The 25,405-nt window shown below is 45.4% G+C and overlaps 1 protein-coding gene and 1 long non-coding RNA gene across 3 annotated transcripts in view; one reads left to right on the forward strand and one right to left on the reverse strand.

Annotated features, from left to right (window-relative positions):
* Window positions 1-476, reverse strand: part of CCM2 (CCM2 scaffold protein) — a 43,189-nt gene extending 42,713 nt beyond the window's left edge. The window contains exon 1 of the mRNA XM_083579890.1: window positions 237-476. Within this exon, the coding sequence (XP_083436016.1) occupies window positions 237-266 (30 nt within the window). The 5' untranslated portion in view covers window positions 267-476. The remainder of the gene's footprint in view (window positions 1-236) is intronic.
* A 2,804-nt stretch (window positions 477-3,280) lies between these two features.
* Window positions 3,281-25,345, forward strand: LOC310746255. 2 transcript variants are annotated; one of them, XR_014540532.1, is made up of 4 exons: window positions 3,281-3,377; window positions 22,869-22,977; window positions 23,525-23,675; window positions 24,460-25,337. It is a non-coding gene; the product is annotated as an uncharacterized lncRNA (long non-coding RNA). The 2 variants fall into 2 exon arrangements; XR_014540533.1 differs by lacking the exon at window positions 3,281-3,377 and having other exon boundaries at window positions 22,487-22,977; window positions 24,460-25,345.
* Window positions 25,346-25,405: the final 60 nt, after the last annotated feature.

Raw genomic sequence — 25,405 nt, forward strand, 5'->3', positions numbered from 1 at the left:
TCTGGTCAAAAAGGGGGGCAGCAGGACTTCAAATTGATCTTTTAAAACATCCCCCCCCAATTTTTATAGGTTGTGTGAATATTCCCAACTCCAATTCTCACGGGGGGAACCAGCCCCCCAACTCCCCCCTGCCCCCCCAGTATATCTGCCCCTCCCCCACCCTCCCCCTACGGCCCCGCCCTCCTCCCAGGCCCCGCCCCCTCCCCCCCCCGGCGCCCCCGCCCTCCCCGCCTCACCTTTTTGCCCCTCTTGCCTTCCTCCTCCATGTCTCAGGCGGGGCCCGGAGGCATCTCCCCGCCCGGGCCGCGCGCTCCCTTCACTGCGCCGCCATCCCGGAAGAGCGGGAGCCTCAAGCCGAGCCAGAAGAGCCGCCGCCGCCGCCGCCGCCGCGGCAACAACTTTTCAATCCTGCCGCCATCTTGGGCGTCGGCGTTCCCGGCGTGCCCCGCGCCAGCGCTCGCCTTCATTCAGGCCTCGCCGAGAGGCGCCCGACGGCCCGGCGCGGGAGGACTGACGTCAGTCCTCCGGGAAGGAGGAGCGGAGAGGGAGAGGCGGGAGAGAGAGGGGCTCGGTTGCCCAAAGAGGTAGGGGGAAATGTATGAGTTCCGGTCCGCCCTCAGTTCCGGTTCTGATGGGGTGGTCAAAGAGGGTGGAAGAGTGGGTGTTGCACCTGAAAAAAGAAGCGCCTTAAAGACATTATTATATTATATTATATTATATTATATTATATTATATTATATTATATTATATTATATTATATTATATTATATTATATTATATTATATTATATTATATTATATTATATGAGAAATCTCTATGTGGGACAAGAAGCCAAAGTTAAAACTGAATATGGAACAACTGTTTGGTTCAAAATTGGGAAAGGAGTACGGCAAGGCTGTATATTGTCTCCCTGCTTATTTAACTTATATGCAGAATTTACCATGCGAAAGGCTGGGCTGGATGAATCCCGAGCCAAAATTAAGATCGCCGGAAGAAATATCAACAGCCTCAGATCTGCAGATGACACAACCTTGATGGCAGAAAGTGAGGAGGAATTAAAGAACCTTTTAATGAGGGTGAAAGAGGAGAGTGCAAAATATGGTCTGAAGCTCAACATCAAAAAAACGAAGATCATGGCCACTGGGCCCATCACCTCCTGGCAAATAGAAGGGGAAGAAATGGAGGCAGTGAGAGATTATACTTTCTTGGGCTCCATGATCACTGCAGATGGTGACAGCAGCCACGAAATTAAAAGACGCCTGCTTCTTGGGAGGAAAGCAATGACCAACCTAGACAGCATCTTGAGAAGTAGAGACATCACCTTGCCAACAAAGGTTCGTATAGTTAAAGCTCTGGTTTTCCCAGTAGTGATGTATGGAAGTGAGAGCTGGACCACAAAGAAGGCTGATCGCCGAAGAATTGATGCTTTTGAATTTTGGTGCTGGAGGAGACTCTTGAGAGTCCCATGGACTGCAAGAAGATCAAACCTCTCCATTCTGAAGGAAATCAGCCCTGAGTGCTCACTGGAAGGACAGATCGTGAAGCTGAGGCTCCAATATTTTGGCCACCTCATGAGAAGAGAAGACTCCCTGGAAAAGACCCTGATGTTGGGAAAGATGGAGGGCACAAGGAGAAGGGGACGACAGAGGACGAGATGGTTGGATAGTGTTCTGGAAGAGACCAGCATGAGTTTGACCAAACTGCGGGAGGCAGTGGAAGACAGGAGTGCCTGGTGTGCTCTGGTCCAGGGGGTCACGTAGAGTAGGACACGACTAAACGACTAAACAACAGCAACAAAAGAGCCCAGTGACCCCTTACAGCAGAACATGGAGGTGGCAACACAGGATCATATTGTGCTGTAATAAAATCTGCCATCCTTTGAGGTGCCTCAAGGTTTTTTTTGTTTTTTTTTTAAGAAATATTTATTAAGGTTTTACAAAAACAAATATACAAAAACACATAATAAAAAAAACAAAAAAATAAGAATAAACACACAGAAAAAATAAGAAAAATTAAAAACAATTCCATTTTTCATAACTTAAAATTCATTTGCTTGTTTCTTTGACTTCCTCACACCTCCCCTTCTTGTATTCCCATTTAAATAATCCAATCAGCAAATCCTTACCCTCTTTCATTTATCTTATCTCTATAACTTAACATTTTATAACTCAGTATTTTCATCCACTATCAATTCATTTTTGCATATTCTTATTAACTTTGTTACTAATAACCCCTTTTCCATATTCTTAAAGCATTACAGCTGGAAACCACTTAATTTCTATCCAACATCATTCTAACATTCATTAATTTTACAATATTTCTGTAGATAGTCTTTAAATTTCTTCCAATCCTCTTCCACCGACTCTTCTCCCAGGTCTCGGATTCTGCCAGTCATTTCTGCCAATCCCATATAGTCCATCATCTTCATCTGCCATTCTTCCAAAGTGGGTAAATCTTGTGTCTTCCAATACTTTGCAATAAATATTCTTGCTGCTGTTGTAGTGTACATAAAAAAGTTCTGTCCTTCTTTGGCACCAATTGGCCGACAATGCCCAGGAGAAAGGCCTCTGGTTTCTTCAGGAAGGTATATTTAAATACCTTTTTCATTTCATTATAAATCATTTCCCAGAAAGCCTTAATCCTTGGGCACGTCCACCAAAGGTGAAAGAATGTACCTTCATTTTCTTTACATTTCCAACATTTATTATCGGGCAGGTGATATATTTTTGCAAGCTTGACTGGTGTCATGTACCACCTGTATATCATTTTCATAATATTCTCTCTTAAGGCATTACATGCCGTAAATTTCATACCGGTGGTCCACAACGGTTCCCAGTCAGCAAACATAATGTTATGTCCAACATCTTGTGCCCATTTAATCATAGCAGATTTCACCGTTTCATCCTGTGTGTTCCATTTCAACAGCAAGTTATACATCCTTGACAAAATCAAGGTTTTTCTACTCTACATGGATTTCTCTATATTTCCACTCTTCTCCATTCGGATTCCCACCAACTACAACTGCCGACCGAAAGTCGCTGTAGAGAACCAGTTAGACTGCATCCCCTTTGCTCCTCTGCCCCGCCCTCTCCGCGCAAGGCGAGACCCATTGCCGCCACCTGCTGGCGAGCGGCGCGACCGCAGTTCTATTGAAGCCATAGAGAGAGGCTCGCAAACCGTAAGGCCTGTGAGCCGCTAGGGGGCGAAGGAGCGACTTCGGGGAAGGAGGAGGCGGAGTTTCGACGCGGTGGCGTCACACGCACGGAGCAGGAGGTTCTTACGAAGCAGATGGCGGTTTCTGCTTCTAGGCCACCAGGAAAATGGATCTGTCGCCATCCGCGGCGACCGAGTCCAGTCCGCGGCCTGGAGGGATGCAGGTAGATACTTTAGTCTCTGGTGTCTTGTGGGGATGCGGCCTTTAACCCGGGTTGTTGAGTCTCGGCGCTAAACAGGCTCGTGTGTCGGGCTTTATTTTCTGGGTGGACTACAGTTCCCAGAAAGCAGCGCGGCCCTTTCTCCATAGTCTACATATAAGAGGAGGAATGGGGGATGCTGGGAGTTGTAGTTTAGCTGTATCTTTATATGCTGGTTTTCCATTTACAATCCCCTGCTGCATTTTCGAGTCTGTTTTCCCTTTGGGAGAGATCTGGCGTTAGGAAAAGGCATGCTTTCTCAGCTGTAGGCTGCAATGCACGTGGTGTGGACTAGAAACTTGACTCTTTGGGGAAAACGTGGGCCAGGGGTGCTTAGAAACAGCCTTTTCCTTTTTTAAAAAAATCATTTTTATAGATTTTCCAATAAAAACATCCAATTAATATATCCAACCATAACACTCCAATTAAAATAAAAAACTAAAATTAAAAAAAGACCAAATTATAGTCCAAATTATATTTATGAATTTTTCAGAGCTCCCCATGGTCTGGATCTCTAAAGCAAAAATCTCCACATCTTAGTCCTGCTTCTCCTCGTTGTTTCAGAAATGGCCTTTTCGAATCTGCTTTTACTTTTATTTTTCTGTGCATTCTCCCAATGCCCTGGAAGGAAGATTGTGGTTAATCACGAAGTTCTCCTTCCATTTTGTACCGTGGTCTTGGACCCAAAGCCTTGCGCTGCATTCACCGGTGATATTTCCAATTCCTCTCCTTTTTAAAAAAATATTTTTGTTAGTTTTTTAACATATCATTTTCAACAATTATTAAGCATACTTTTATATCTTATTCATTTTTTTTTTTACTTCAATCACATCTGAAAATTTTCCAATCTTTTCCACTTAATTTACATTTCATACTTTCACTATTACATTTAAATATCATAACTAATACAGTGGTACCTCGGGTTACATACGCTTCGGGTTACAGACTCCACTAACCCAGAAATAGTGCTTCAGGTTAAGAACTTTGCTTCAGGATGAGAATAGAAATCGTGCTCCGGCAGCAGCAGGAGGCCCCATTAGCTAAAGTGGTGCTTCAGGTTAAGAACAGTTTCAGGTTAAGAACGGACCTCCGGAACGAATTAGGTACTTAACCTGAGGTACCACTGTATCTCTCTTTCTCTTCTTTGCAATATTTCATATATTCGGGTCTCCATAAAAGGCGGATCTACACGGATCCTCATGGATCCTCCACTTTTTAAAAAATAATTCCAACAAATGCAGTGTCAAATCACACCTAGAAGGCACGCCTACAAACTGGACTATAAAAAACGTGGATCCCACACTTTGCCGCCCTGCGGCACCACAAAAACATGGATCCGAGGCACGGATCCTCATGAATTCATATGATTTTTATATTGAAACAAAATGAAAACACCATGCTACTATAGACCACATCTTAATCTGTAGGAGGAACCAAAGAAATCACGCATCCACTGTTTCGTGGTGCCGCAATGGCGCAAAAACATGGTTAAAAAACACGGATCCTCATGAATCCTAATGATTTTTGTACTAGATCAGCCCAAACTCACTGTCAAATTACACATCATGGCCAGGGGCACAGCATCCACCACAGAAATCACAGGTCCATGGCTTCCTGGCCATACCGTGGCCCAAAAACGTGGTTTTCAAGCACGGATCCTCATGGATCCTCACGCTTTTTGCATTGGGCCAACCCAAACTCACTGTCAAATCACACATCATTCCCAGGGGCACAGCATCCACCACAAAAATCATGGATCCACGGCTTCCTGGCCACTCCGTGGCCCAAAAACGTGGTTTTCAAGCACGGATCCTCATGGATCCTCATGATTTTTGCACTATATCAGCCCAAAGTCAAAATCAGATCAAACATCATGGCCAGGAGCACAGCATGCAACACAAAAAACTCGGATCCACGGCTTTCTGGCCACTCCATGGCCCAAAAACGTGGTTTTCAAGCACGGATCCTCATGGATCCTCACACTTTTTGCATTGGGACAACCCAAACTCACTTTCAAATCACACATCGTGTCCAGGGGCACAGCATCCACCACAAAAAACTGAGATCCACGGTTATCTGGCAACGGCATAGCCCAAAAACGTGGTTTCGAAGCATGGATCCTCATGGATCCTCACACTTTTTGCTTTGGGCCAACCCAAACTCACTGTCAAATCACACATCATGTCCAGGGGCACAGCCTGCACCACAAAAATCACGGATCCACGGCTTCCTGGCCACTCTGTGGCCCAAAAACGTGGTTTTCAAGCACGGACCCTCATGGATCCTCACGCTTTTTGCATTGGGCCAACCCAAACTCACCGTCAAATCACACATCATTCCCAGGGGCACAGCATCCACCACAAAAATCACGGATCCACGGCTTCCTGGCCATACCGTGGCCCAAAAACGTGGTTTTGAAGCACGGATCCTCATGGATCCTCATGCTTTTGCATTGGGCCAACACAAACTCAATGTCAAATCATATATCATAGCCACGGGCACAGCCTGCACCACAAAAATCACGGATCCACAGCTTCCTGGCCACTCAATGGCCCAAAAACGTGGTTTCGAAGCATGGATCCTCACGGATCCTCACAGTTCTTGCATTGGGCCACCCCAAACTCACTGTCAAATCAAACATCATGTCCATGGGCACAGTCTGCACCACAAAAAACTCGGATCCACGGCTTCTTGGCCATACCGTGACCCAAAAACGTGGTTTTGAAGCACGGATCCTCATGGATCCTCACACTTTTCGCATTGGGCCAACCCAAACGCACTGTTAAATCACACATCATGTCCAGGGGCACAGCCTGCACCATGAAAATCACGGATCCATGGCTTCCTGGCCACTCCGTGGCCCAAAAACGTGGTTTTGAAGAACGGATCCTCATGGATCCTCATGATTTTTGCACAAGACCAGCCCAAAGTCACCATCAGATCAAACATCATGGCCAGGGGCACAGCATCCACCACAAAAGTCATAGATCCATGGCTTCCTGGCCATACCGTGGCCCAAAAACGTGGTTTTGAACGTCGGATCCTCACGGATCCTAACGCTTTTTGCATTGGGCCACCCCAAATTCACTGTCAAATAACACATCATGTCCAGGGGCACAGCCTGCACCACAGAAAACTCAGATCCACGGTTATCTGGCAACGGCATAGCCCAAAGATGTGGTTTTGAAGCACGGATCCTCATGGATCCTCACGCTTTTCGCATTGGGCCAACCCAAACTCACCGTCAGATCACACGTCATAGCCAGGGGCACAGCCTGCACCACAAAAATCACGGATCCACGGCTTCCTGGTCATACCGTGGCCCAAAAACATGGTTTTGAAGCACGGATCCTCATGGATCCTCACGCTTTTTGCACTAGATCAGCCCAAATTCACTGTCAAATCACACATCATTCCCAGGGGCACAGCCTGCACCACAAAAATCACGGATCCATGGTTTCCTGTTCATACCGTGGTCCAAAAACATGGTTTTGAAGCACGGATCCTCATGGATCCTCACACTTTTTACATTGGGCCAACCAAAACTCACTGTCAAATCACACATCATGGCCAGGGGCACAGCCTGCACCACAAAAATCACGGATCCACGGCTTCCTGGCCACTCCATGGCAAAAAACGTGGTTTTCAAGCACGGATCCTCATGGATCCTCACGCTTTTTGCATTGGGCCAACCAAAACTCACTGTCAAATCACACATCATGGCCAGGGGCACAGCCTGCACCACAAAAATCACGGATCCACGGCTTCCTGGTCATACCGTGGTCCAAAAACGTGGTTTTCAAGCACGGATCCTCATGGATCCTCACGCTTTTTGCACTAGATCAGCCCAAATTCAACATCAAATCACACATCATGGCCAGGGGCACAGCCTGCACTACAAAAAACTGAGATCCACGGCTTCCTGGCAACACCATAGCCCAAAAACGTTGTTTTGAAGCACGGATCCTCATGGATCCTTACGCTTTTTGCATTGGGCCAGGCCAAACTCACTGTCAAATCACACATCAAGTCCAGGGGCACAGCCTGCACCACAAAAAACTCGGATCCACGGCTTCCTGGCAACTCCTTAGCCCAAAAACATGGTTTTGAAGCACGCATCCTCATGGATCCTCATGCTTTTGGAGCATCTCCACGCCCATTGTTCTGCCCAGACACTGATGTCCAGCAGCAAGGGCCTTTTGGTGGTTCCCTCACTGTGAGAAGCAAAGCGACAAGGAACCAGGCAGAGGGCCTTCTTGGTAGTGGCGCCTGCCCTGTGGAATGTCCTCCCATTAGATGTCAAAGAGATAAACAACTACCTGACATTTAGAAGACATCTGACGGCAGCCCTGTTTAGGGACGTTTTTAATGTGTGACTTTTTAATGTATTTTTATTTCATTTTTTGGGGGGGGAAGCCACCCAGAGTGGCTGGGGAAACCCAGCCAGATGGGCAGGGTACAAATATATTAGTAGTAGTAGTAGTAGTACTTTGTAGGATTTGATAATCTTTATAGGTCTTTTAAATTTCTAATCTATCTATATATCTATCCCCTCCCCCTTTTCCCTTTCTGTACTTCCCTATCCTTATAAAATTGAATATATATATATATTTTTAAAATTTACGGCTCCACAGTTTTCTTGGTCGCCCCATATTCATTACCCGACCACCTATGCTGCTCATGGCCAGATCACTTTGGGGCACTGCCATGCTGTAAAAAGATTCTCATGAAGCACAGATCCCCATGGATCCTTAGGTTTTTTATGTTTGGTCACCCTGAAATCACTATCAAATCACACATGATGTATATGACCACAGAATGAACCACAAAAACCACAGAGCACAGCCAAGGAACAAACACTATATTAAATACTTTAATCCTCATGGATTGGCATGATTGTTAAATGGACTCCACCAAATTATATTGTAAGATCACACCAATGTCCATGGAATGACCGAAATACAAACACTATCTGAAATGGTTCTGCATTAGCAAGAACATTGAATTAAAATGACATTCATATTCATAGCTTCCACTGTGAAGAACAGCACCTGGAAATTTTTGACGCTGCTAAACCTCAAGAATATCCAAGGCAGAGATTGTGATGATCTTACCTGTGAATGTAAATTATCAAACCAACTAGATGGAGACCACCAAAGTAACCATGAAAAACAATCACCTGTCTCGCGTCAATTCAGCTACAAATGGTTCTGGGACAAAAGTTGGTTGCTTTGCGGGGGTGGTAATTATAAATGGAGGTTTAACTGCAAGTTTTCTTGCCAACAGATTTTGTCAGTGCAAACTTTGAAATAGGGGGTTTCCAACGTGGTGCCCATGGGCATCATGGTGCCTGCTGACAGCTTTCCTGGAGTCCACCACGTGTTTTTAGAAAAAGAACAGGATTAGTGGTGAATTGTGCCCAGCATGACTTCAGATTGTTCATAGTACATTTGATTGACTGCAGGGACTTATGAAGGGGCAGCGGGGTGATGGTGCCCCGGGGTGCCATGCTGGGGGGAGAGTGACAGTACGGTCGCTGTACCGGCTGCCACTTGTGCGGCGTCCATGTGGGCTGCCGCTCTTGCGGCAACTGTACAGGCAGCCCCTCTCGCAGCGACCGTATGGGCCATATGGGCAGCTGCTCTCGCGGTGACTGTACAGGCTGCTGCTCGCGTAGCGTCCATACAGGCAGCCCCTCTCACGGCGGTCGTACAGGCTGTATGGGCAGCCGCTCTCCTGGCGACCATACGGGCTGCCACACGCACAGCGGCCATACGGGCTGCCATGCATGCACAGTCCGTACAGGACATTGTGTGCGCACCCATCAGCCAGGACTTGTTACCATATTATAGCTGCCACAAAATCTATCAGCATGCCACCAGAACCAGGGAAGCCTTGCCAGTTGCAGCTCACACAGTTGAAGTGAAATAAAAGACAGAAGAGTAGATCGGGAAGAAAGTTCCCCAGGCTGCAGGAAAAGATAACAGTAGCTCCAGCAGCTGACTCAGTGCAGGCTGCTGAGGGGTTTGACTCCTTAAGATCACCAACTGACTATGAGACACCTGGAAAGCACTCAGCCTCAGATGACCTCCACTCCAAAAAGTGGGAAAGAGGATTTAACAGTGACCAATATTGATTCTTTTGATAGCAGCCCCATATTCTCAACACAAAGTGAGAAGTGTTTGGACAAATCACTGATTTGTACATCAGTTTCCCCATGGCACAACTGTACCTTCCCCACACTCAGTCTACAAACCATGGGACTTGTGGGTTCAGTTGGCAACATCCGTGTGTATGACTATGACATAACCACACTGAAAGGATCAAACTGGATAAATGATTGCATAATAGATGCCTTTCTTGCCTCCAGGGTGATCATGGCCAAAGAGCTAGGTCATGATGGAACAATTTTCCCACTTACCATACTTGCCACTTCATGCAGATATGTCAAAGATTGCCAGTGTAAGCTCTGAAGAACTGTTTGAGATTTGGAGTGCTAAAGAAAGATGTTTTGATTATTCCAGTAAATGACAGAGAAGTCCACTGGATACTGATAGTAATCATTTTTAAAAGGAAGACCATGTTCTATCTAGATTCCAAACATGGATTGAACCACTCTGTGATTGATGCAATAACATCCAATTACAGTTCATACAAAAGGATATGGCTGCCATTAGACCCTGGATTGCAAAAGAAATAATACAGTACTGTGAGGAAACCTTTTTTTTAAAAAAGTAATATTTATTAATAATTTCAAAATTACAAAAAAAAAAAGAAAATAGAGAACAACTACAGTACATGAAAAGAGAAAAAAAAGAGAAAAACGCAAAAACATAAAAACCAATACAACAATACGGCAAAAAAGGAAATAAAACAAAAAACACAAATCCCAGGTTACATATCTCCAACTTCCATTTGCTTGTTTCATTGACCTCCTCACACCTCCCTTTTTGTATTCTAGTTTAGTTAATTATTTCAGCAAATTCTTTCCATCTTTCTCAATTTTTGTTAAATAATTTATCTTATCAATTTAACCTATTATTTAACTCAACAGATCCTTTCCATCTTTCCCCATATTCTGTTATTCAAATTACCTTAATTTATTTAACCTTGTCTTACCATAAAACGCCTTAAGGCTTAAAACTTAATGCTCAGTTATCCATAACTCCTGATATATTCTGCTAGAGTCATATAGTTTCCTTCTAACATTTTCCCTAATATTCATTCATTTTAGGCTAATTCCCCCAATAAAAAGTTTTCTTTATAAATTTTCTTCCAATCTTCATCCAGTGTCTCTTCTTCCTGGTCCCGGGTCGTGTCAGTCCTTACTGTCCATTCCATCTAGTCCATCAACCTGGAAGTCTTATGTCCGAGGCTCTTAAGTCTCTTCCATGCCCCTTCTGCAAATCTTCTTCTTTTTGTTTATACTTGCCCTTTTCCTTGTCGATTGTTGGTCTCTTTCTTAATTTCTTCCCTTTCTCATTGGGGAGCAGATCTCTGGGGGATTCAAATCCAAAATTGTCTCCATCTCCCTTCATCAAAGCCACCCATTCCCCACAGTTCCACTCTCCACAGTCATCAGTGTACTCCAAAAGATATTTAAAAGCATATTTCAAAGTCTCTCCAAAGTTAAGAACCTCCTCAGCTCCAGACTCCCCCTGGCCCACTCCAACTTCAATCTTCAATGACAGCGGTTTATGCTCCTGTAGGGCCTCGGGTCTCTCCATTTGTAATGTTTGAGATGCGGCCACATCCTCCTCCATTATCTTCTGCACTTGCCCAGTCAATACAGGTTCATAGGTTGGTCCTTGAATGGTTTCTGTCTCAATATTCCCTGCTTGTCCACAGTTATTAACCACAACAGTCACCAAGTCCATTTTCTCATTCATCAAATCCATCTTTTCATGCATCTGTTCCAGCAAGGCATTTGTCTTGCATAAAGCAAGCACCCAAACTTCCTTCCTGCTCATACTTTATCAAAGTCAAACAAGTCTGGTCCCACGATCTTAATCTGACAGTTGTTGAGTCCTCAAGTAGACTGTAGCAACAATTTAACAGGCTCCCTCTAGAGGAAGCAATTTCTATTTGTATCCATTTCTTTAAGGCAAGTCCAGCAAAGGAAAATTACTTTCATTTTTCAGATATTTTGTTTCATTAGAATGCAAAAGGCAACATTGGAATCAGTTTATTTCTCTTCTTTAGTTATCTGTCAAAATATTCCATTCACAGTCAATGAACCTCTCCCATTATTTCTGTCTCTGACACCCCGTTCCTGTGGGAAAACCTATTTCGAAAGACAAGACAAATATTTTCAAGTGGAAATTGATGCTGTTCCTCCCAAAGAGACAAATCTTGAACGAGAGTTACATTACTGTGTCTCGATCATGCCCAGAGGGATGGAAGGATACACTAACCTATTGCTCAGATATTTTACCTTCCTTGTTCGAAGGCTGCTGGTCACTATGTTTCTTGAAGGAAGGGCGCAGGAGGCCCAGTGGTGACCTAACTATGGTTTACTGTGAAGGAAACTGCAAGGACTGGTACCACTGCTTTCGCATAGCCATTGATTCAAAAGATCTTCCAGAGGTTTTCGTGTGTCCAGACTGTCAATCCACTGTGGCCAAATAGATTTTGAAACTGTGAACTGTCATATTCCACAGGTTGGTATAATACAGCAAAATCCAAGCATATAGTTTTCATCATCATGGCAGGGATGGTCCTTTTCCATAGAATTCTTATTTATGGAGTTAGTTTTTATATCCTGCTTTTCTCTACTTGAAGAAGTCTCAAAGTGGCTAAAAATCTCCTTTCCCTTCCACCCGCACAACAGACACCTTGTGAGGTAGGTGGGGCTGAGAGTTCAGAGAGAAGTGTGACTGGCCCAAGGTCACCCAGCAGCTGTATGTGGAGGAGCAGGGAAGCGAACCCAGCTCACCAGATTAGAGTCCACCCCTCTTAACCACTACACCACAGAAACGTATCTCTTAAAACTCTGGAGCAAGCTGTTCAGTTAAGCCTCGTAGTGATACTGATTTGTGGAGGGAAGGTTGGTGATGAGCAAGATCTGTTCCCATTTCCCAACACAGAGACCATAGAGCAGTTTCTTTTGGGGGCTGATCCTGCAGAGTGTTTCTGTTCAGAATTTCTGTGGCAGAAATTGGCTAAGTGCCTTTATAAACATTCAGCTTCTCAAATCGAACCCCATCATGAATCTTTCAGGTGTAGCTGTTGGAGGTGGAGGGCAGAGAAGGTGCTAGTCCTTACCTCCCTCCTCCCAGCCCCATGATCCGTTGCCCAATGGGCTGAATTTCAGGGCTTTTGCATGTAAAGGGCAAGCTTGTTCTTTACTTGTTTAGATCTTTAAACTTGGGAACAGATATTTGGCTCCACGACCACAATGACCAAAAGGGTCAGCTTCTAGAGGACTGTAAGGATCATGATTGTACTTCCCCTACCCTCAGCCCTAACTCCGTTGAGTATTTTTTGTTATGAGACTGAGTGTTTGGGGCTGATGCCGTAGCATTCTTGTCTGGGGGCTTGATGGAAAAACAGAAAAGTGACCCTCACCTAACTCTCCAATGCCCTTCAACAAGAATGCTGTAGGAAATATTGCTAAGCCCAAAGGGAGGCAATAATTTGCTTCAGCTCACCTTGTTAATGGCAGAGCAAAAGCTATGAGTGTGTCATTCTCAATCAGTCTACTTTCAGGACTGATTTTAGAACCCTCTTATATCAGGCCACATGGTCACTGGAGGTGGCCCCATCATGCAAACATGACTATCCACACAGGGACCATCTATTTTTGTTTTTTTCTGATACTGGATTTTAAGTTACAGATACATCTTTTAAAACAGCTGTCAGTATATCACACTGTATTCCACTTGCCTTCCAAAGGAACATGTGGCTCTCCCCACATAGCGGGTTAGGTTGAGACTGCTGATCCAAAGTGATCAGTAATTTTTACGGTAATTACAATCCTGCTTTCCCTTGTACCAGCTTACCTTGACTTTGGTAAGGCCTTTGAAAAGGTCCCCCATGATATTATTGCAAAACAACCAGTAAAATGTGGGCCAGACAAAGCTACTGTTAGGTGGATTTGTAATTGGTTGACGGGCTGAACCCAAAGAGTGCTCATCAGTGGCTCACCTTCATCCTAGAAAAAAATGACTATTGGGGTTCCACAAGGTTCTGTCCTGGGCCTGGTGCTATTCAATATTTTTATAAATGATTTGGATGATGGAATAGAGGGCGTGCTAATCAAATTTGCAAATGACTGCAAACTGGGAGGAGTTGCTAATACACCAGAGGACAGGGTCAGAATTCAAAATGACCTGAATAGCCTAGAGAGCTGGGCCAAAACCAACAATATGGAGTTCAATAGGGAGAAATGTAAGTTACTACACCTGGATAGAAAAAATGAAATGCACAGGTGGGGGACACTTGGCTTGACAACAGTACCAGTGAAAGGGATCTGGGAGTCTTAGTCCACCACAAGCTGAATATGAGTCAACAGTGTGATGTGGCAGCTAAGAACGCCAATGCAATTCTGGGCTGCATCAATAGGAGTATAGTGTCTAGATCAAGTGAAGGAATGCTACCACACTATTCTGGTTGGTCAGACCACACCTGAAATACTGTGTCCAGTTGAAGAAGGATATTGTCAAGCTGGAACATGTCCAGAGGAGGGTGACCAAAATGTAAAAGGTCTGGAATCCAAGCCCTATGAGGAGAGAATTAGGGAGCTGGATTTGTTTAATCTAGAGAAGAGAAGATTAAGGAGTGACATGATAGCCATGTTTAAATATTTGAAGGGATGTCATGTTGAAGAGGGAGCAAGATTGTTTTCTGCTGTTCTAGAGACTAGGATGCAGAATAATGGATTCAAACTACGGGAAAAGAGATTCCACCTGGGCGCGGTAATCCAGTCAGGGAAAAAGGGAGGCATACTATGTTTAGGGCACTGTTTCCAGCCCCTTCCCCTTTTCGGGGTGAGCATAGTGGATCCTAAAAGGGGCTGCTCAGTCATGGATACAGCTGCTGAGCTGCTCAACTGCCTCATTCCTTGAGTCAGAACAACTGAACGCCCATGTGTCGGTTCATGACTAGGGGCTTCACATTCCTGCCCCCGTAGCCATTTAGTGATCGCCATGGGGGGAGGGTTTTGGGGGGTTGGGTTGGGTTTTTGGAAGATGCCTGTGCATGAATTTGTTTTATGTGTGTAGATCAGTGCACACTGACCAACACACAGTCTTCGCAGTAGGGCTCTGTTCTGATGGCATGAGTAGTCACGACGAACTGGTGGATCCTATCTGCTGCAGCCTTCATCTGCCTTCACAGCCGTTGTAACACACTGCTTGTTATCACCCGTCTGTTCTGCCGTTGAGGACTTCTTGGATCATTCTTTGTCTAGCTCCTTCCCTGTTATGTACTAAGCTTGGATCCTAGAACAATAGGCAAGTAGGATCCTAGAATGCAAGAACTGACTGGCTTGCAGGAAAAGACCAATCAGGCTCCAGGAGGGAAGCAGAATCAGCCAGTCAGACGGGACTCATTGTGTAAATAATGTATATAAAAGCCTGAGGTTTTGGGGGAAATTCAGTCACTGTTTTACAAGCTGCAATAAAGAGCATGAAATCACTACAGGACTCTGAGCATATTTAATTTTCTTTGACCTTACCACCTTGGGTGACCCTGCTGGGAGTACGAGATTCCCAACGGCTTCGCTCACAAGGGTCATAGGAATGTGCAAGCCCACTCACCATGACAAGTGAGAGAACTGAGATAGATTGCACTGAGCCCTGGTCTCATTAGACAAAGTGTTCCACCAAAAAGGCTCTGGCTCTGGTTGAGGACAGCTGGATATGTTTTGGGCCAGGGACCACCAGTAGGTTGTTGTTAGATGAGCGTCACACTCATGGGGGTGTATTGGAAGATAATTCCCACAGATAAGAAAGGTCACAGACTGTTTAGGGCTTTAAAGATTAGCACCAAAACATTGAACCTGATTTGATACTCCACCTGGAGCCAATCCAGCTGATGAACAACCAACTGAATGTGGGCTCTCCACAAAGTCCAAGTAAGAACTCATGCATCTGCATTTTAGACCATTTGGAGTTTCTGGAGCAGTCTCAAGGGTAGCCCTGCATCTCTCTCTCTCTCTCTCTCTCTCTCTCTCTCTCTCTCTCTCTCTCACATTTATACCCTGCACTCCCCGGCTCAGGTGTACAGCAAGTTAAAGTAGTCTAGTAGAGTGGTGCCTCGCAAGATGAAATTAATTTGTTCCGCGAGTTTTGTCGTCTTGCGATTTTTTTCGTCTTGCGAAGCACGGTGTCGGAAAAGTTTTGGAAAAGCTTCAAAAATCACCAAAGTCTTCAAAAACCTCAAAAAAGGCTACCACACCGCGTGCTACGAGTTGCTCCTCAAAGTCAAGTCGCAACTGTATTAACGGTGTTAAGAAAAAGGAAACAAACTTGCAAGACGTTTCCGTCTTGCGAAGCAAGCCCATAGGGAAAATTGTCTTGCGAAGCAGCTCAAAAAACCAAAAACCCTTTCGTCTTCCGAGTTTTCCGTCTTGCGAGGCATTCGTCTTGCGAGGTACCACTGTATGCAGGTGACTACTGCATGGATCACCATGGCTAGGTTGGAAAGGGACAGGTACGGTACCGATTGCCTAACCTGACATAGATTCGAAAATTCAAGTTTGGCTACATTTGTGACCAATGCCTCCATAGAGACAGAAGCATCCAGGATCACACAGGGACTCCTGATGGCAGCTACAGGTGACTATTGCGCCCCATGAAGAGCTGGGAGCTGGCAAACCAAACTGAAATTATTCTGGCCCAGCCATTGGACGCCCATCTTTAAAGGATAGAGATTCAGCCGACTACGTTTCCTCCATCCCAGCACACCCACCTAAAAATTGGCCAATATATCCAGGGTAGCATCTGGCCAGGGCCATGAAGCAGTAGATCCATGATGTTTGCGGTCAGATCTGTGGTTATGTACAAGATATGTTAATAAAGGGTGAATTTGGGGTTCCCCAATGCAAAAAGTGTGATGATCCATGAGGATCCATGCTTCAAAACCATGTTTTTGAGCCATGGAGTGGCCAGGAAGCCATGGATCCGTGATTTTGGTGGTGCAGGCTGTGCCCCTGGCCATGATGTGTGATTTGATGGTGAGTTTGGGCTAATCTAGTGCAAAAAGCATGAGGATCCATGAGGATCCGTGCTTCGAAACCATGTTTTTGGTCCATGGCGTTGCCAGATAACCGTGGATTCGATTTTTTTGTTGTGTAGGCTGTGCCCCTGGCTATGATATGTGATTTGCCGTTGAGTTTTGGTTGGCCCAATGAAAAAAGCGTGAGGATCCATGAGGATCCATCCTTCAAAACCATGTTTTTGGGCCCTGGTGTTGCCAGGAAGTCGTGGATCTGAGTTTTTTGTGGTGCAGGCTGTGCCCCTGGACATGATGTGTGATCTGATGGTGAGTTTGGGTTAGCCCAATGTGAAAAGCATGAGGATCCGTCCTTCAAAACCACGTTTTTGGGCTATGGTGTTGCCAGGAAGCCGTGGATCCGAGTTTTCTGTGGTGCAGGCTGTGCCCCTGGCCATGATGTGTGATTTGACAGTGTGTTTGGGGTGGCCCAATGTGAAAAGCGTAAGGATCCATGAGGATCCGTGCATCAAAACCACGTTTTTGGGCCACAATATGGCCAGGAAGCCGTGGATCCGAGTTTTTCATGGTGCAGGCTGTGCCCATGGCCATGATGTGTGATTTGACAGTGAGTTTGGGTTGGCCCAATGCAAAAAGTGTGAGGATCCGTGAGGATCCGTGCTTCGAAACCACATTTTTGGGCCATGGTGTGGCCAGGAAGCCGTGGATCTCAGTTTTTTGTAGTGCAGGCTGTGCCCCTGGCCATGATGTGTGATTTGACGGTGAATTTGGGCTGATCTAGTGCAAAAAGCGTGAGGATCCATGAGGATCTGTGCTTCAAAACCACGTTTTTGGTCCATGGTGTTGCCAGGAAGCGATGGATCCGAGTTTTCTGTGGTGCAGGCTGTGCCCCTGGACATGATGTGTGACATGACAGTGAGTTTAGGGTAGCTCTATGCAAAAAGCGTGAGGATCCATGAGGATCCGTGCTTCAAAACCACGTTTTCGGGCCATGGATTTACCAGGAAGTCATGGGTCCATGATTTTTGTGGTGCAGGCTGTGCTCCTGGCTATGATGTGTGATTTGACAGTGTGTTTGGGGTGGCCCAATGCAAAAAGCATGAAGATCCATGAGGATCCGTGGTCCGGAACCACGTTTTTGGGCCACGGTATGGCCAGGAAGCCGTGGATCCGTGATTTTTGTGGTGGATGCTGTGCCCCTGGCCATGATATTTGATCTGATGGTGACTTTGGGCTGGTCTTGTGCAAAAATCATGAGGATCCATGAGGATCCATGCTTCAAAACCACGTTTTTGGGCCACGGTATGGCCAGGAAGCCGTGGATCCGTTATTTTTCTGGTTGATGCTGTGCCCATGGCCATGATGTTTGATCTGATGGTGACTTTGGGCTGGTCTTGTGCAAAAAGTGTGAGGATCCATGAGGATCCGTGCTTGAAAACCACGTTTTTGGGCCACAGAGTGGCCAGGAAGCCGTGGATCCGTGATTTTTGTGGTGCAGGCTGTGTCCCTGGACATGATGTGTGATTTGACGGTGAGTTTGGGTTGGCCCAATGCAAAAAGCGTGAGGATCCATGAGGATCCGTGCTTCAAAACCATGTTTTTGAGCCATGGAGTGGCCAGGAAGCCGTGGATCCGTGATTTTTGTGGTGCAAGCTGTGCCCCTGCAAATCATGTGTGATTTGACGGTGACTTTGGGCTGATATAGTGCAAAAAGTGTGAGGATCCATGAGGATCCGTGCTTGAAAACCACGTTTTTGGGCCATGCCACTGCCAGATAACCGTGGATCTCAGTTTTTTGTGGTGGATGCTGTGCCCCTGGACATGATGTGTGATTTGACGGTGAGTTTGGGTTGTCCCAATGCAAAAAGCGTGAGGATCCATGAGGATCCGTGCTTGAAAACCACGTTTTTGGGCCATGGAGTGGCCAGGAAGCCGTGGATCCGTGATTTTTGTGGTGCAGGCTGTGCCCCTGGCCATGATATGTGATTTGACAGTGAGTTTGGGTTGTCCCGATGCAAAAAGCGTGAGGATCCATGAGGATCCGTGCTTGAAAACCACGTTTTTGGGCCATGGAGTGTCCAGGAAGCCGTGGCTCCGAGTTTTTTGTGGTGGATGCTGTGCCCCTGCAAATCATGTGTGATTTGACGGTGACTTTGGGCTGATATAGTGCAAAAAGTGTGAGGATCCATGAGGATCCGTGCTTGAAAACCACGTTTTTGGGCCATGGAGTGTCCAGGAAGCCGTGGATCTGAGTTTTTTGTGGTGTAAGCTGTGCCCCTGGCCATGATGTGTGATTTGACAGTGAGTTTGGGTTGTCCCAATGCAAAAAGTGTGAGGATCCGTGAGGATCCGTGCTTGAAAACCACGTTTTTGGGCCATGGAGTGGCCAGGAAACCGTGGATCTGAGTTTTTTGTGGTGTAAGCTGTGCCCCTGGCCATGATGTGTGATTTGACAGTGAGTTTGGGTTGTCCCAATGCAAAAAGCGTGAGGATCCATGAGGATCCGTGCTTCAAAAACCACGTTTTTGGGCCATGAAGTGTCCAGGAAGCCGTGGATCTGAGTTTTTTGTGGTGTAAGCTGTGCCCCTGGCCATGATATGTGATTTGACAGTGAGTTTGGGTTGTCCCAATGCAAAAAGTGTGAGGATCCGTGAGGATCCGTGCTTGAAAACCACGTTTTTGGGCCACGGTATGGCCAGGAAACCGTGGATCTGAGTTTTTTGTGGTGTAAGCTGTGCCCCTGGCCATGATGTGTGATTTGACAGTGAGTTTGGGTTGTCCCAATGCAAAAAGCATGAGGATCCATGAGGATCCGTGCTTCAAAAACCACATTTTTGGGCCATGAAGTGTCCAGGAAGCCGTGGATCTGAGTTTTTTGTAGTGTAAGCTGTGCCCCTGGGAATGATGTGTGATTTGACAGTGAGTTTGGGTTGTCCCAATGCAAAAAGTGTGAGGATCCGTGAGGATCCGTGCTTGAAAACCACGTTTTTGGGCCATGGAGTGTCCAGGAAACCGTGGATCTGAGTTTTTTGTGGTGTAAGCTGTGCCCCTGGCCATGATGTGTGATTTGACAGTGAGTTTGGGTTGGCCCGATGCAAAAAGCGTGTGGATCCATGAAGATCCGTGCTTCAAAACCACGTTTTTGGGCCACGGTTTCGCCAGGAAGCCATGGATCCGTGATTTTTGTGGTGGATGCTGTGCCCATGGCCATGATCTTTGATCTGATGGTGAGTTTGGGCTGATCTAGTGGAAAAATCATGAGGATCCATGAGGATCCGTGTTTTTTAACCATGTTTTTGCGCCCCTGCGCCCCCCCCGAAACAGTGGATGCGTGATTTTTTTGATGCTTTCTACAGAGTAAGACATGGTCTACAGTATCATGGTGGTTTTATTTAATTTGAATGAAAAAATCATATGAATTCACGAGGATCCGTGTAGATCCGCCTTTTACGTTTTTCCCATATATTCCTCCTTACAAAACTTCTTGTAGCCATACTACCGTAATTTGTTGATTAAAGTTCCTCCCAATTCCTCTCCTCCTTTTCCTCTTATTTGTTAGGAACAGCCGCACTTGTGTCCTGCTGGCTGGAGGCGTCCGATTGGCTCCTGCGACGGCAAAATGGTGGACCGAAGGCACATTTGGCTAGATCCAGAAAGGTCTTTGGGAGCTGGAGAAATTAACGCTCCCTTGGAGAGAGGTAGCAAAGAGTTTCTCCGTTTAAAAAGATGTAGAAACTCCCAATACTTGCAGCGTATCTCAGGATAGCGGACAGAAAAAGTTGTAGTTCAAGAACATCGTATGAGCTTAGAAGCGATTCTGTTACTTAGTTTATTCTTTGCTATATCACCACAACACATTGGTCTTTGGCTGCGGCCACACCATATGTTTAAAGCACATGACTCCCCCCAGAGAATCCTGGGAACTGTAGTTCTGTGATGGGGTGAACTATAGTTCCCACAGTTCTTTTTTTGGGGGGGGAGCCATGTGCTTTAAATGCAGGCATGTATGTAGTCTCACACGCTGTGGGTTTTAACACCATTAGCAGCACTGTTGGAAACTTTGATATTCACCAGATGACTCCTGAAGTGATACGATACAATATCTTTATTGTCATTGTCCCATACAGAACAATGAAATTGAAAAATCTACATAAGACATGCAAAAAACCTAAAAACTCTGAAACCCCATTTTAAAATACAATATACTATAGAGACTCCTTATACCGTTCTGCGTTTAAAACCAGAATTGCATTTGGGTAGAAACTGTTTCTCAGGCGGCTAGTCCTAGTCTTTATAACCCTGTACCTTCTTCCAGAAGGCAGAAGCTGAAAGAGATCACTTCCGGGGTGCGCACTATCCTGCGCTATCTCTGCAGTTTTCTTATGGCACCTGGAAGCGTAGATTTGATCCAAGGTGGGAAGAGTGCGCCCAATTTTTCTCTCCACAGTCTTTACAACCCTGGATGGCATTGGTTTTTCCCTGACTGTGCACCTCCCAAACCACACACACAGACCATAAGTTAATACACTCTCCGCAATACAATGGTAAAATGCCATCAACAGGGCCTTTGAGAGATTGTTATGAACCCCACAACAGACCGTCTAGTCGCTCTTTTTTCCAGTCACGCTATTTGTGTTTCCTCCCCGAAGCGCAAGAACTAATAGACAATTCGCATCAGGGACACGTCGTTAATATCACATTTCTAATAGCAATTCTTCACTGGATACACAAACATAAAAGGGGCTCAGCCCCTGCGATAGTGGCCAAAACCATAATATTTGCAGATACCTCTGTGTGTGTGTGTGTGTGTGTGTAAAGTGTTGTACTAGATTTGAACTTGCATGTCTGGGGTGAGGAAGGGAGGCAAAGCAGCAAACTTATCCTACTCGGGAGCTGGGCTGGAAGACATTTTTTCTCCTGAGCCTCCAGCACCAAGCAATGTTAACCCTGAATCTCAGTCACATACATGGTAACTGATTTTATAATGAATTGATTTTAGAATGCTGTATTATTTTACTGTTGTTTGCCGCTCTGAGCCTGGCTTCAGCTGGGGAGGGCGGGATATAAATAAAATTTTATTATTTATTATTATTATTATTAACTGGACTTCTCAAATTGCTCGCAGTCGGACAATTCCCAGTCACAAATGCACCTGGCTTCTGCCTGATATTAGACGCTGCTTAGCAGAAAACAGTACAGTCATATTTCGGGTTACAGACGCTTTAGGTTGCGTGCTTTCGGGTTGCGCACCGCACCGAACCCAGAAGTACCAGAACGGGTTACTTCTGGGTTTTGACGCATGCGGAGAACCACTAAATTGTGCTATGCGCAGAAGTGCCGAATTGCGACCCGCGCATGCGCAGACACGGTGCTGTGGGTTGCGAATGTGCCTCCTGCGCGGATCACGTTCACAACCTGTACTAGGCCAGAGAGAGAGTCATGCACAGTGCACATCATAACAGTCCATTGTTGGTGCATTTGATCTAGAACTTCCATTTCTTAACCTCCGGTGCAAAGGATAGAGATCTCGAAAGCTAAGATTGGGCTGCCCTTGTAAGACAACCTTTCCCAACCTGTTGTCCCACCAGAAGATGTGGGTCTCCAATTCTCATGAGTCCAAGTCAGCACCACTCTGCAGGTCTAGACAATGTGGTCTTGCTGGTGGGAGTCCAGCGTCCTCGTGAGTGGCAAAATGTTGGGGAGGTTGTTGTAGCAAGATTGCGGGCCTTTCACTTTAGGAAGGTTCTGTACTGCTGAGTTCTTCCCCTGCCTGTTGCACTAGGTCTAAATAGTAACGCAGCGAAAGGGAGTCATTTATTTATTTCGTAAAATTCATATACTGCTTGCTTGGAAAAAAAACCTGAACCCTCAAAGCGGTTTACAAAAAAAATAAAGCAACGAAATACAGTCGTACCTTGGAAGTCTAACAGAATCCGTTCCAGAAGTCAGTTCGACTTGCAAAACGTTCAATTTCCAAAGCGCAGCTTCTGATTCAATCGGAAGCCCCATCAGATGTTCAGCTTCCAAAAGAACGTTCAAAAACCAAAACACTCACTTCCAGTTTTCGATTATTTGGGAGCCAGAATGTTCGACTCCTGAGGCGTTTGGGAGCCGAGATACGACTGTAATAAGAATTAGTAACAATAATTTAAGACTTTGGCAAAGTTAGAAGAAGAACAGTAGGCTAGAAACAGATTAAAACTCGCACCAGCTTTCTAAACACATGAATAGGGAATGCTGAACCATTCTATATTATTTTTGTCCCCCTCCCCTTTGCAGATTATCTTTGTGATGGTGTCATTTAGAGAGGAACTTGGCTAAGAAGACTGCGATGTTCCACATGCTTACAAGAAAATCCAGTTGGGCTTCCTGACGAAGGTGCCAGGCTGTAAGTCTCCTGCTCTGAAATATGAGCCGCCCGTTTCTCCTCGCAAGCCTTCCAGCATGGCTGGGTCTACGCTGTGACCCTGATCATTCCTGCAGTGCTTGCCAGAGCAGTTGTGAGATGGTTTGAGGCCTCCCTCTGCCCCAACTTCGGAGGGAGGTTATAGAAATCTCGGCCAAGCCCTTTCCTGGGAGGCAGCTAAGTTGCAGGCTTCCCGTTTCACTCCTCACCCCTGGTCTCCCAGAACCAAGAGAGGCGTGAAGAGGGCGGCGGAGAAGTTAGCTTTGTGCAGGCGTAGTCTCCGATTTCTTGGGGAAAACCCTGGAGTGGAGGGGAATTAGGCAGATGTGGTGAGGCAGTTAAAAAGTTAACTCCAACTTGCTCAGTATTATTTACTGCTGTCGCGCTCCTGTCAGAAGGGGAGGGAGTTAAAAAGGAACTCGATAGCGCCACACGCCCTTCCTCATTTCATCTCGCTTCTAGGCTTAGCTGGACAAGATCTCTGCCTCCTCAGTCCCAACAATAGCCATTTATTTCTCTGTCTCCTTAGTTCAGGATGTGAGTTCGGATCACGTTGGATCCAGCAGCGCCGAGTGAAGTGGATCCTTCCTTAGTGACCTTCTCAGACCACACCGCCTGGCAATTAACCCACCTGACGGACTTGAGTCCCAGCTCCGAACAGTGTTTCAGCTCCGCGAAAGGTGAACAATTCACTCTTGGGACTCGGCTAGATTGGTAAAGGAAAAACATTTATATGCGATACAACACCGTGGCACCAGATGGCGCTGTGGCGCCCTGTTTTTGCCAACCTGATTTCTCATTGTAAAGGTCATTTTTTCTGAAACCCTTTTTTTGATGTGTCTAAATCCGGCCTTGGCTTGAGGCGTTTCAAAGTTTGAGAACTCGTTCAGGCTGCAGTATACAAATTTAATAAATAATCCTTGATCTCTGGGGCTTTCCAGTGGCAGGTTGCGCTGGTCTGGCTACAACTGTCCAGTCTCCCAAGATGGTGCAAGATTTCCCAGTTAAGAAAGTGTTGTAAACAATAAAAATCTGCCCTTATTCCCTTCTGGGGGACACAAGAGCCCTTCTAGAGTCCTTTGCAGGTTCTCCATTGGTCGAAGAAAATAACAGAGGCCAACCAGAGAATATTGAGAAGCAAAGCAGCTCGTAAGCCTGATCTTTATTTTATTTTATTTTTTAATAATTTTTATTAATTTTCCAAACCAATTTTATACAGTCAACAAATTATTTTGTACTCATTCTTCAATTTTTGACTTCCCTCAGTTTCTCTGTCAATCTTTCGTAAAAATTCTGTTTAACGCATTTCTGAACATAATATTGCCTTTCCCAACTCCTTTTCCTCTTACTCTCTTTTTTGCAATATTTCTTATTATCTCACAGAGTCTCTTCAAAACTAACAAGCGTTGTCTGTACATCACATATATTTTTCAAAGCCTGATCTTTATTGATCTGTTGCAACAGGGTGCTCCCCCCACACGCAGGAAAGAAGGAGGACCTCGAACAGTGGCGCGCAAGGCCTTATATAGACATTTGAAATTCCCTGCCCTGGAGCTCAAGACCACCCCTCCATATATCATACATACATCACAGAAGAGGTGTAACCCAAAACCACCCCCCAGATACATCATACTTACATCACGGAAAAGGTGGTCTACAACAGAAATTTGAATGCTGTTTTTCCTGTCTGCCAGGTTATCTGATAAATCCTTACCTGGTTGCCTTTCCTGGTATTCTGTCACCCTTTGAAATGGTGATGACTAAATTCCTGTGACAAGGAAGGTTTTTTCCACCGTGTTTGCTTGGTACGTTTATGAACATTTATTATAGATCTTAAGACCTTAAAATTCTTCTTACAAAAGCTTGAAACTTCTGCATCTGTACAACAAGGCTGGTGGACCTCTGCCTTTCCAGTTATGTTTGCACTACATATCCCAGTGTGATAGGAATTTTATGGTCTTAGATATATGGTAATGTTCATAACTGCACATACATAGATCAGCACAGGAAGACCAACCTGGAACCATTTTGATTCCTAAACTGACGAAATGTTTTCTCTGCAAGGTCAAAATGGAAAAGCCTCCCCATTGTCTTTTCCTTCACAAATCCTGTCTTAACGGTATGTCTGTGTTTGAATAAGGGCGAGAGCCTTATCATTACAAAAGACTGGCCAGGCTCCTCAGGCAATCCAATCAAGTAACTTGCCAGACAGGAAATAAACAAGGATAAGAGAAAAACAATATTGAAATTTCTGTTTTGAAGACCACCTTTTCTGTGATGTATCTGAGGGGTGGTCTTAGGTTACACCCCTTCTGTGATGTATGTATAATGTTTCTGGGGGTGGTCTTGATCTACAGGATGGAAATTTCAAAAGTCTTTATAAGCCCTTGCACAGCATTTTTGTGTGTCG

The sequence above is a fragment of the Podarcis filfolensis genome, assembly GCF_964270895.1.
Source record: "Podarcis filfolensis genome assembly, chromosome: 12".
Taxonomy (NCBI): Eukaryota; Metazoa; Chordata; class Lepidosauria; order Squamata; family Lacertidae; genus Podarcis; species Podarcis filfolensis.